The following is a 13,225-nucleotide window of genomic DNA, read 5'->3' on the forward strand; positions in this document are numbered from 1 at the left end:
AATGTGCATACAAATCAAAGACTGAAATCTTAATTAATGGTCATCAAGATCAAAAGAGCACTTTTAAAAGGAATAAGATCCTCCAGAGAAGGTTCCTTGCAACTTCATCTGCTACTTCTCCAGCCTATAAAAACGAGGCCCAGGGGACGTGTCCAGGGAAGTGGGGTCCAGCCAAGTTTGGAAATCTACCATCTTCTTCAGTTGGATCACCAGATGCTACCACTTCAAGTGCAAGAGAACGTGAGTCTTGTCCCCATGGACTGGAGGGGCCCGAGTTCCAATTCATCCCACGCACCCTCAGCTTTGGCCAGGGGTGGCCAAGCCAGGAGTTACTGGCAGTAAAAGGTGAGCACATTTTCCTGGTTTCCTCGGATCAGGATGACCGGAGGTCTGAGGTCCTGGGACAGGGTCTCCAGCCAGGCCATGTACAGCGAGCTTGGACATTTCCCCTTCCTCCCTACAGGCAAGGTGCTGCAAGGCAGGAAGAGACGGCAGAAGAGAAATTACCAAGGGGCCTTCCCCACACAGTCCAGCTCACAGTTTGTTTTCTGAACAGCAGGTCTGTTTATTATCCCCTTCAGAGCTCCTTCCCACCCACCATAAGAATGACCCCTCTGCTTTCCTTAAAGCATTAGTCAAAATGCACCTTCAGCCATGCAGCATTTCTAAATAAAGCTGTGGCCTGTAAAGCCCACGTCATCCAGTCCTCGCCAACCCCCATAACCTCGTCTCCTGCCACCTTGGCCCAACTCACACCATCATGTGCCCAGCTTGCTCCTGCCCCAGGGCCTTTCACTTGATGTTCTCTCCAACTGAAAGGCAGTACCCAGCCCTCACCTGGTTGGCTCCTTCAAATCACTCAGGTCCCTGCTTAAGTGCATCTCCTTCTCTAATCACTCTCTCCAAAGCAGGCCACTCATGTCTCTCTTTTTTTTTTTTTTTTTACCGGTAAGGGGATCGCAACCCTTGGCTTGGTGTCGCCCGCATGGCGTTCAGCCAGTGAGCGCAGTGGCCATCCCTATATAGGATCCGAACCCGTGGCCGGAGCGCCGCTGTGCTCCAGCGCTGCACTCTCCTGAGTGAGCCACGGGTTCGGCCCCACCCATGTCTCTTTATGTCACCATTTTATTGTCTTCACAGCCCTTCGCAATCTCAGAAGCATGTTTCGATTTATTTGTTTGTTGTCTGTCTCCTCCCACTAGAATGTATGTTCACTCATGAGCAGGCCAGTCAGTCTTGTTCATGCCCTTTCCCCTGGGCCTAGAAGAGTCCAATACAGTCAGGATTGGTGTAGATTTGTCAAGTGGGAGACCCCACCCCATCAGGACACTCACATCATGCTGGGCTTGCTTCTCCAGCCACACACCTGCCTGTGGCCACAACATGATACATTCGCGTGATTCAGCTCAGTGTCCTTGTCCTCCCTTCTACCCTGTGCGTAAGACCCTGGGAGCAGGACTCCACCATTGCCTTTGGAGGGCCCCTTGTCCTAATTATGCAATGCTGTGCAAATAACGAGATGCCCTGGGAATGCTGTTTGGCCATGTTTTCCCAGCTATTTTAGGAAGTGACTTTTCTACCATATTAAGAATTCCAAAAATATATCAGGATGGCTACAGCCACCTGGCTCTTGGTTCCTGGAGAAGGCAGCGTCTCACGGATCCAGCTGGTGCTACGTGAAGTTAGGGCACAAGCACCTCATAAGAGACTTCACTTGACAGTCTATTTGTTTTCCCAAAAGAATCCACAGCAGTTATTTCATCTGAACCTGAAAACAGCCCTGGGGATCGGTCACAGCTGAGGGAACCTGGACTGAAGGAGGATGCCTTTCAATGCTGGGCTTCAGAGCACAGGCTCTGGCGTCAGAGAAGCCGAGTCGTGGTGACTTTGCCTCTTCCTCAGCCACATGACTTTGGCAAAGTGCCTCACTGTCCCTGAGCCTCAGTTTTCTCTTAGAGTGAGAACACAAATACCTCCCTCAGAGGATGTTTGTGAGCCGTAAAGAAGACAAAGCACACACAGGGTGCAGTGCAACGCTTGACGCGTAGTAAGTCAGCACTGCATGACGTCAGCAGCTACTACCATCACTTGTTACTTACCAGCGTGAGATGAACAAGCTGGTGGTGGCAGAGCTGGGACCTCAGCCAAAGTCTTGGGATCTTCCCACCCAGCTGCCTCTGCTCACTGTAACCCCCTACCTGTTCTGAGACACCCAAGAATGGTCATGAAATCCCTAAACAGCTGCCTCCTACTTGGAATTCCATGATCAGAGCTTTACTCAGGACAACCACTGTCATCCTTTAAAAAGCAAGGTCCCTAGGATTAGGGAAGCTAAGTGGGAACAACGCATTTCATGAAGCTATTGTCATCTTAGTTTGGTGACTTTCCAGGGAAAAGGGATGTGGGAATATTGAAACCAAACTCTCCTGAGATTATATATATATATATATATATATATTCTAACCAACCAGCCCAAACTCTCCTGATTTAACAGTTATGCCAAAAGCTGAAAATGCCATCTGGGAAATGCTACATTATTTTTAGGGACTGAATTCAGAAACTTCCAAGCCCACAAGGGAATGATGTCTGTGTTATTGGGGTAGGGAACACCCATCACTCTTGTGGTAGACTTTCAAGCATCTGCATGAACTTCCCTCCCTCAACCGAGCCTGTTCTCCTGTCCAAGGGACAGCACCTTTAAACTCACCCCCAGGCCAATCAATAATACATTCTATCCCTGCTCACAGGGTGTACACGCCTTAAGCTACTAATCTTTAGAAATAAAGCCGCTCCAGGACAAAGGAACTTTTTGTTAATAATTGCATCTTTTAGCCACAAAGAAAGGCAGCCTTGGATCTAACCTACATGCAAATTGATAGCCCTGAGTCTGAACTGTAGTCACAGGCTTTGAGATTCAACCCCCACTTTCCAGCTATGAGATCCTGGGCAAGCTGTTTAACTCCTCTGAGGCTGTTTCCTCATCTCAAAAAATGGAGATTAGGGGGATGGTTAAAACAGAGCTTTAAAAATTAATAAGGCCCAATGCCTTGAGTACCATAGAGGCTCAATTAATAAAATGCAATGTTGATTATTACTATTTTGATGATTACTATTTGGCTTTGAGGAGAGAGTCTATAGAAAAAAGGTGCCTGGACCAACAGGAATGGGTGGTTAGTCTAGCCAAAGGTTGTAGGGCTGTTGACAAGGCTGGTTTATCAGCTGTGCAGGTGTAGCTGGGCTCACACATAGGGCCGTTAATCAGATAACCTGCTGATTTGCCAGTGGCAAAAAAACAAGTGCTGCCTCAAACCGGTTCTAGAAAATGGCCCAAGAATGTTCTCTGAAATGCTGGATAATGTGATTTTGTCATTTCAGTGGGGCTTGGGAGGATTTTTCCTTCCTCAGAATTTCTGGGGAATGCAGGCAGTTCCCAGACCCAGATTTGGAAGGAATTGAGGACTTTGCATTTTCTACATTCCTCAGTGGTTCTGGCAGGGCTGACCTTCCGACTGCACTTTGAGAAACACTGGGCATGCCTCCAGGGTAGGTATGAGTAATGCCGAGCAGTGGCGTATTCTCTAAGGTGACTGGACTCCTAAGTATTTGTGTGAGCTAATTCCACAAAGTCTGATGGGGAATGGTTTTCCCTTGGAGGTGGAGTGGAGAGGCATACAGTGAGGGAGAGGTGCCTCCTAGCATGAAATTCCTCATCTTATGGCCGGAGAGACTGACTAATGTTAATGGCAAATAAACTTAGAATTGCTTTATGTTAGCATGAAAGAGAATCTTGGAAATAATTTAGTTTAACTCTTCTTTTTATAATTAGGGAAACTGAGGCTAGAGAGAAATGGGGTTACTTACCCAAGGCCATGCAGTGGGCTAATAGCAGAGACAAATGCAAACCTTTTTCTCTGAACAGAGGTGGTGCTCATGAAACCATGGTTGGGCACACCCGTGCACACCAGGTGCACACACACCCAAGGAAAAGTTTGGGGAACCATGCCAGGATGAAGCCATTTCTACTCTCTTGCACTCTGATTCAGTCCACACCCTGGACCAGCCCATGCAGTAGGAATGTTCTCTGCTGGTGTTGGCCAGAGGCTTGAGATAAACCCAGACCCTTTCCTTATCACGGTTCTTACACCAGAAAGACATGGAGAACTTTCTCTGTACAAAAATGATCTCCCTAAAGCCCCAGGAAGCATTGTTTTGGGCAGAGCCAGCCTCATGGGTGTGCAGTTGTGCAGTCACACAGGGTCCTATGCTCAGAAGTGTCCCCTGCTTGGTTTAATGCTCTGCTGTCACCATCTTGACATTTTTTTTCTTTTTTTCTTTTGATGGCCTTAATTCACACAGGAAACTGTTGCAAGCAAGAGCTCAACCCAGATGCCTGCACTGTGAATTATATCACCATCTGAGAAATGAATGCAGTGAGCACTTCACCCTTTAGGAAAAGTGCACACTGGCACTGGTGGCACCTGGGGTATGGGAAATGCTGAGTTCCAGGGAAGGATTGGCAATGGGCTGTTGTCAGGCTTCTGTGCTCTTACACTAATCTGCTGAAAAGAATGATTGCCACAATGCATAAGATACTAGGAATTTTTAAGAATTCTATATGTCCTAATGTCTTCCTGGCACATATGAAGTGACTGGGGGACAAAAACTTGGTAAGTCATAACCATATGCTATAGTCTGAATATTCGTGTCCTCCCAAAACTCACAGGAAATCCTAACCCCCAGGGTGATAGTATTAGGAAGTGGGGCCTTTGGGAGATGATTAGGTCATCAGGGTGGAGCCCTCATGCATGGGATGAGTCCTCTTATAAAAGAGGCCCCAGAGGGATCCCTGGCTGCTTCTGCCAAGTGAGGATGCAGAGAAAAGCCCCATCATTGAACCAGGAAATGGGCCCTTGCCACACACCAAACCTCCTGGCTTTTTGATTTTGGACTTCCCAGCCTCCAGAACTATGAGAAATAAATTTCTTATATTAAGCCACCCATTTTATGGTATTCTATTGTAGCAGCCTGAATGGACTAGCATGCGATTCCTGAATGCTGACTGGGTGTATAGGAGTACAGTTTGAGTATTATCCTGTTTCTTTTTTTTTTTTTTTTTCCTTTTTTTGTCTTTTTTTTTTTTTACTGACCGGTAACGGGATCGCAACCCTCGGTGTCGTGCCTGTACTGGGGACCGGCAACGGAATCGCAACTCTCACTCACTGTTGCGCCCACACCGCGCTCAGCCAGTGAGCGGGAACCGGTCTCCACATGGGATCCGAACCCTCGGCGGGAGCGCTGCCGCACTCCCAAGCGGCGCACTCTCCAGTGCGCCACCGGGCCGGCCCGTATTATCCTGTTTCTTTTTTTTTTTTTTTCTTTTTTCCTTTTTTTGTCTTTTTTTTTTTTTACTGACCGGTAACGGGATCGCAACCCTCGGTGTCGTGCCTGTACTGGGGACCGGCAACGGAATCGCAACTCTCGCTCAGTGTTGCGCCCACACCGCGCTCAGCCAGTGAGCGGGAACCGGTCTCCACATGGGATCCCGAACCCGCGGCGGGACAGCGCTCCTAGCGCCACACTCTCCCGAATGCGCCACGGGCTCGGCCCTACTTCTATTCTTTAAAATGACTCTGTCTTAACATGTGTGTTGCTGATAACAACTAACCTTATGTCTCTAGCTCAGGGTTCTTACCAAAAGCTCCATTCTAGATTTTGATCTACATGACATTTCTATTATCCTGTTTCTAATAGCTTAACTGCTCTTCTGCTGACTAAACTATGCTAGTTGGTGGAAATAAAAATTTTACCTCTGTCCTGTCAATGAAGAGTAACTGAGGCTGGTGCCTTTTGAGTCTTCAAAGGCACCTGAAGACAAAACTGAGGTTCAGAAGCCTCCCAGGTCAGTCCCAGACTGTCTGCTTGGCTTGTACCATTCAGCAATCCCTAGGAGGGTGTATGCCCTCAAGCTTTAACTGTCACAGTCCTATTCATCTGCTAGAAGCCATTGGCCATTTTTGGTCTGAATCCATTGGCCATTTTGATCCTCTCAAAGGGGCACATACACTGCCTAAAAGAACATTGCTACGCATTCTTGAAAGAGGATATTACAGGTGAGACAGGGTGGGATTTATACAACTTATCCAGTACTTGAGCAACTGAAGTGGTGGAAAGATGAGCTTTGAGTTGCTTTTGTCACCCTCAATGGGCTCCTTGATCTGAGATGTCTTCTCATGAATCCAATGTTCTTAGATCCTGGCATCTTCAGTCCAGGTGAGATGGTGACAAATCTGGGAATGGGCCATATCTCCAGAGCCTCAGAGACCTTCTATCTGAACACACATTCCAAGGACAGGTCTGGGTGCCTTCCCTCCAGGGCAGAGCAAGCTTGATGAGGCACTTATTACCCATCCAAGGCAAATTCTGTTTTGCAGATTTATGGAAATGTTCAAACACATTAGCTTTGAAAAATAATACACTGAAGTTGCATGCCCACATCATCTATCTATAATTATCAACCTATGATCATTTCTTGATCTCTGCTGCCCTCTGTCCTTTCCTCCTTTCCACCACCATGAGATTTAAAAAAAAACAAAACAACAAATTCCATATATCCTATATGAGAATGTAAGGGAGCTTGCTTTGAAAAGGAGGACCACATCTTGATATTCTTAATTTTTGAGCAAGGGACCCTTCATCTTCGTTTTGTCCTGGGCCCTGCAGATTGTGTAGTTGGTCCTGGCTTCAGAGTATTAAAAACACAGGTTCAGCCGGCTCCTTGGCTGCCCTGCAGAATTCCCAGGTGGTTGACCACCCAAGAAATGTAAGAAAAACCAGTTACTTGCCTTGTCAAATGCCTCTTCCCCCGGAGCTGGGGACTCAGAGGGCTGGGTTGACCTGACCATGATCTTCCTTCTGGCCTCCGAGAGAGTGGAGCCACACTGAGACCCTCTCTGTGCTACTGTCACTTTCCACTTGCTCAGCCCTGGGTCACACCCACCAGGGATCACTCAGAACTGGACATGGGTCCAGAGGGAACAGCTGGGCTGGAGCAGGCCTCTGTTTCTGTGATCCGAGCTTGGCAGTAACATCAGTTGGGGGCTGGGTGATTCCCAGACAACCTGGAATTGATTTCCTTCTGGAATGAGCTGAGGACCCCACTTTGCCAAGCTGAGTTTGGCAAGAAAAGGCAGCCAACAGGGGAAAAGCAGAGCGGAGAGGAGGCCAGATATCTGGGATGCAAGAGGCCTAGACCCTTGACAGGCTTCTCCTCCCGCCAGCCAGGTGCTACTTACACGACCACAAGGGCAGCATCTCGGGAGTAATCCAGCAGGATCTCATTCAGCCTCACCTGCCGAAAGGACTGAGCGAGGGAAAGCCAAGTGGTCACTCCCCACATCCTCAAGAGCAATCAACCCCCCACCAAGCCCATGGCCTCTTTTAACATTTCCAACTGGATACATGAATTATTCCTCTTAAATTATTATAGTCTCTCCCACCTCCAGGAAGGGAAACCTCAAATTAATTGAGCACCAAGCTCACCTCCTTCAAGAAGCCTTCCTTGGTTTCTCCTTGCCTGGCTTTATTACCATGACCAGCAGGATAGTGAAGAGAGAGCACTTTACTGGGTTCAAATCTCAGCCCTGATATTTCGTAGCAGAGAGAATGTGAGCAATTCACGTTGCCTCCCTGAGCTTTGCTAACTTCATCTGTAAATTGGGTGTGATAATATCCTCCCCAGGGGAATTTGGGGAGATCAAATGAGATAACTTCTGCAAAAGCACCAGGCAGAGGGCCTGGTACAGGGAAGGTACTCCAGAAAAGTGAGCTGCAGCAGGGATGAACACTCTACTTCCTCTGTAACAGAGTGTGGGAGAGCCTCCTTCGGACACCACATTTTATTCAGTGTTTCCAAAAAGCCAGATGGCCATGTGAACATTTTGGGGCAGGGTCTCAGGGCCAACAAATCAGGGAATTCCCCAAAGCTTGTGTGGGACTGGGTTGGGGGTGGGGAGGATGTCTCCAAATTGTTCAAAAAAGATTGATACTCAGGATCTGATAGCGGATGGACACCCCATTTTAGAGAATGGAAAACCGAGGGGAAGTAAATTAACCTAGATCAGGGATCCCCAACCCTGCACTATTGACATTTTTTTTTTTTTAAAAAGATGACCGGTAAGGGGATCTTAACCCTTGACTTGGTGTTCCCAACCCTGCACTATTGACATTTTGGATGGACAATTCTTTATTGTGAGAACTGTCCTGTACTTTGTAAGAAGTTTAACAGCATCCCAGGCCTTTACGCACTAGATGACAGTAGCAATCCTCACTCCCAAGTTGCAACAATCAAAAATGTCTCCAGAGGTTGCCAAATGTCCCTTTAGAGAGCCATGGGCCGGCCCACTATTGACATTTTGGATGGACAATTCCTTATTGTGAGAACTGTCCTGTACATTGTGAGAAGTTTAACAGCGTCCCAGGCCTCTACCCACTAGATGACAGTAGCAATCCTCACTCCCAAGTTGCAACAATCAAAAATGTCTCCAGAGGTTGCCAAATGTCCCTTGGCGTAGGGTGGCAAAGTCACTCCTGGTGGAGAACCACTGACACCAGGAGTAGAACTGAGATCCACCCCTGCCCCCACCCACTAGCAGCTCATCCCTTCTTCATATGGCTACAGCAGCCATTCTAAGTAGTACTCCCCACACCACCACCACGATGCACACACCCTCTCTTAGCCCTTATCAGCGTCCTGAAGGTGCTGCCGTGGCTTTGGGTTGTGCTGGGGCAGGGACTATATGTTAAGAGCAGAAGGTCAGGAAGCTTTGTTGGCCCCCAGGACAAATCGTGCTCAACTCTCACTGCTTGTCTCATGAATCCCTTCCACCAGGCATGGAGGAATGGAGGAGGAGAGGGAGGACTCCAGGCGGTCCACGTCCACTGCCAGGGCCTCTCAAAATGGGCAGGAGGACCAGGCTATCACTCCAGGGATACCCATCAGCCGGATTACCCATCGGCCCAGGCATTTGTGGCTTGAGGATACCTCAGAGGCTGGGAGGGGGAAGCAGAGTCAAGGGTTCATGGGAGGGGACTCAGGACTAAGCTCAGGACACAGGGAACAAATGGCCCTGACCCAGGGGTGTGCCTTGACCCACCCCCACCTCCACCCCAGCAAGGCCCTTCTCTCTCCTGCACCTTAATTCTGTTCTTGTTAATCTCCTCGTCCGAGATCTTCCAGGGGAAGTCCTGCCTCATCTCAGTGACAGTGGCCTCGTCCTTGAAGCCATCATTCAGGCGGAAGGGTGCAATCATGTCCTCAAACCGCTTAATGCTGTGGACGAGAGAGCAGGTAAGGCTAGGTGAGATGGCCCAGTCTCCAGAGGAACCAGATCCCCGGAGGGAGCTGGAGGTGGTGCCACAGAGACATACTTTTCAGGCTGAAACCCATTCTGACGCTGTCATTTACATCAGAGTGGCTACTGTGTTCAATTCAGCTCTGCTGTTTGGGTCTGGTATTTAACCAAACTTCCACAAGTCGTTCGCAACAACTGACCCATGATCCACCCTCCACCCACCCAACCATTTAGCAAGTCTCTACTGAACCCTATTCTGTGCCAGGTTCTGCGCTATACACAGTGAACAAATAAGATCGTGTCCCCTGTCTTCATGGAGCTCATGGTCTGCTAGGTGATAACCAAATAGGCAAATAAATATAAAGTGGAAGTTTTATGAAGGTTCAAATCAAGAATGGGCTAGAGAACAACAGGGGTGGGAAAGCCCTCTCTGCGACCTGAAGGAAGTTTGTCTTCCCAGAGCCTGCTATGCACAGGGCAGTGGGTGTGGGAGCAGACAGAACTAAATGTGCAGCCCTGAGACAAAGGCATGTTTGGCCTGTGTGAGGAGCATCAAAGGAGCTGGTGGGCTGGAGCAAGGTAAGCTCGGGACAGCGGGAGGAGGCGAGCACAGATGGACAGTGAGGGCCGGTCGGGCAGGTCTTTGCTATTTGCCCTCAGTGAGACAGGAAGCTGTTGGAGGGTTTTCTGTAGGATCTGACTTATACTGTTAAAGATAGAAATTTAGAATTAGCATTCAGATGAAGTCATCTGAAGCCACATGGATGGATGAGCTCTCCTGGGGACAGAGTAAACAGGAGAGAAGAGGGTCCTGGGCCAAACCCTAAAGTTGCCAACAAGTGTAAGTCAGGTAGAGGAGGAAGAGCCAACAGAGGAAACTGAAAGGAGGACACTGAGATAGGAGGACACCGTTGAATTCCACACACTTGCTGTTGCACAGCGGGAGAGAGGAAGATGTTGGGTAGACCATTCAACATTCTCCCCACTCCAAACACCGATGTGTGAACATAATGTCAGGGGCTGCAGCTGCCTGGCTCCGTGGTCCTCTCAGCCCCAGGAAGGGGACGTGACCCTGCCACAGCCCCTGCAGAAGTTGCCACCTCTGGCCATAGCCAACTGGACCAAAGATAGTCAAGAAATAGGCTGCACAGTAACCTCTACCTTAGCCTGGCAGGAGGGGATGGGTGGGGCCAGTCACAGTCCCTTTTAGAGAAACCTAAATCAGGCAGTGCCTGGAGAAGGAGGCAGTTTTCAGTGCAGCTGGGCCTGCAAGGGGAGATGCAGCTGTAGTGAGAGCTCAGAAGTGAAGAGTAAGCAGAAGCCACAAATCCAGTACTTACTGAACTTTGACTGTGGGCCGGGTGCTGTGTTAAGCACGTTACATGGTAGACGGGAGTTCTCAGAGTGGTTGCCAGAACCAGCAGCGCTGGCATCACCTGAGAGCATGTTAGACATGCAGATACTCAGGCCCGACCTAAGACCCACTGAATCAGAATCTTGGGGGTGGGACCCAGCAAGCTGTGCTTTCACAAACCCCCCATGTGATTCTGATGCACACCGAGGTTGAGAACCACCACTTTACGAAAACACTAAGGGGATTGGGGAAATTTTAGAAAAATAGTCACCTTCACAGGTAAAATCAGCCTTTGGTGAGTAGCAAGCAGCATGGGCTCATGACTGTGAAGCCAGACTCCCTGGGCCCCCAGGTCTGTGGGAGTTGGTTGGGGGGGGGGGCCCTTGCAATGAAACAGTGGCCTAGGGTTGGCAGGCTGGGAAAGGAGGCAGCCGAGACCTGGCCCCAGGGTCATAGGGAGAGCAGATGATGTGGCCCATCAAGGGACTGTCGGGAGACAGAGGAGTTTTCCTAACCTTCGCCTCAAGGATGTGCTATTCCCCAACGGTGCCACAGCTTTGAGCTAAACCAAACCCACTGAACCCAGCTTCCCTGCAGAGCTGGAACAGGAAGCTGGGACTACAAAGCAGGCTGTGTGGTTTGTTTACTTTCTGGAGATCACGGAGAGGCCTGATGCTGCTGTCCCCAAGCAATGCTTCCTCTGGCATTGCTGAGAAAGGGGCCTTTTGGTGGAGAAGTCCTCCTTGGGGATGGGGACAAAGAGATGGAATTTCTGGATTGTCCTTGATTCCCACAGGGGTGACTAAAGAAGGGGATTGTGGGGGTGTAATCCTGGCATAGGACAAGGGTGGTGTAGGCCATGGGGTTCCCTCCTATCCTGACCTTGCAGCATCACAGCCAAGTTTGTTGCAAAGGGTACTAGAGACTGAGCAGGCTTCTTCTCCTTGGCTAATTAATTGCATGACCTTGGGAAAACCACCCTACTGTCTGCACCCTCCAGTGGACCTCGAGCCTGTGACCTTTGACCTCACTGGACCTTGCTCTAAAGCAGCAGTCGTTCAACAACACCTGCCCAACCCCTGCCAACTCCACACCTGTGTGGCACCTGCCTCACTATTAACTTCCTCTTCTGTTTAAATCAACTCACATTCTAACTTAGATACATTTCAAAGGGAAATTTTATATCACCATTTTAAACAGAAAACCAACAACTCTTGCCAGAAAGAGTTGACCAATAAAACCCATGTACATAAACCCATGTTGCTAAATTCTGGCCTGATGCCATTGCCTGCCAAGCCTGCAAGTTCAGGCCTGCTCCTCTCGCTAGACAGGAGATTAGTGTGGGTTACCAGCAGAAAGACAGGTCAATGCTAAACCAAGACCTACTCCTGCAGAATCAGCCACAGAATTGGAGGAGAATTAAAAGTATCTTCTGGGCCGGCCCGTGGCTCACTCAGGAGAGTGCGGTGCTGATAACATCAAGGCCATGGGTTTGGATCCTATATAGAGATGGCCAGTGCGCTCACTGGCTGAGCGTGGTGCTGACAACACCACGCCAAGGGTTAAGATCCTCTTAGTCATCTTAAAAAAAAAAAAAAAGAATTAAAAGTAACTTCTTGCCAAAAGATTAGATGGTATTTGCTGCCCCATCTCCTCACCACAAAGTCACCACTTGTCTCACCAAGTGTGTCCCACACTTTGGGGACACTGCCTTCAAGGATTCTAACCCCTGCTTCATTTCTCAGGAGGAGGGATCTCCATCCTTCATTTCATACAGGTTTCTCCTGGAGGAGATTTGTGATTTTAAAACTTAACACCCCTCCTTGTCATAGCAAAGACTAGGGCATCCGCTTCTTATTATTAGAGGGGGACAGGAAACCAGAAGAACTCGTGAAATGGGGAGAACCCAGCTCCTGCCCAGAACCCTGCTCACCACTGCTGTGGCCTGGACATAGCCAGCCAGTGGCTTCGGGACAATCCCAGGACCCCCCTGAAGAGGTGGGGGAGGGTCAGAGTGGGGGAAGGGGCAGCCTCAGGTAGAGCTGAGATGGCGCTGGTCCCGTGCAGCCCCCGGGGCCACCCTCCCCTCTTACGCTTTTCTCTCCTGGTCCATCCTGCTGATCTGGCCCCCGACAAACACGCGGATCTTGCATTTGCTCCACCTCTTCTTACGGCCAAGGAGGTAGGGGATGAGGAGGGTGAGGCCTGGTGAGGGAGTCCCCGTGAATCAAGAGGAAAAGACTCAGGATAGAGCACCGTGTGGCTTCCCACCCCACTCTGCCACAAGCAAACCCCTCTCTGGACCTCAGTTTATCCATCTGTATAATGAATAGGTCTGACTATACCCGAGTTGCACGTGGTGCTCTGTGGGCTGGCGTGTGCAGTGTTTGCAGATAAACAAGCTGGCATTTAGTAATTGGGGGGTTTCACGTGAAAATCTAGATGACTGGCATTTCTTGAAGATTGAAAATCTGACCAACGGGTGGGAGCCCTCATCCCTCCCTGCCGTCTCTCCACACAA

The 13,225-nt window shown here is 49.3% G+C and overlaps 1 protein-coding gene across 1 annotated transcript in view; it reads right to left on the minus strand.

Annotated features, from left to right (window-relative positions):
* Positions 1-329: 329 nt before the first annotated feature.
* SLC12A3 (solute carrier family 12 (sodium/chloride transporter), member 3) overlaps positions 330-13,225 on the minus strand; it is a 36,089-nt gene continuing 23,193 nt past the window's right edge. The window contains exons 22-26 of the mRNA XM_008572743.1: positions 12,798-12,909; positions 12,638-12,694; positions 9,193-9,328; positions 7,293-7,360; positions 330-471 (exon numbers count right to left, since the gene is read on the minus strand). Of these exons, the coding sequence (XP_008570965.1) occupies positions 330-471; positions 7,293-7,360; positions 9,193-9,328; positions 12,638-12,694; positions 12,798-12,909 (515 nt within the window). The remainder of the gene's footprint in view (positions 472-7,292; positions 7,361-9,192; positions 9,329-12,637; positions 12,695-12,797; positions 12,910-13,225) is intronic.

Source organism: Galeopterus variegatus, unplaced genomic scaffold (genome assembly GCF_000696425.1).
Source record: "Galeopterus variegatus unplaced genomic scaffold, G_variegatus-3.0.2 Scaffold828, whole genome shotgun sequence".
In the NCBI taxonomy this organism is placed as follows: domain Eukaryota; kingdom Metazoa; phylum Chordata; class Mammalia; order Dermoptera; family Cynocephalidae; genus Galeopterus; species Galeopterus variegatus.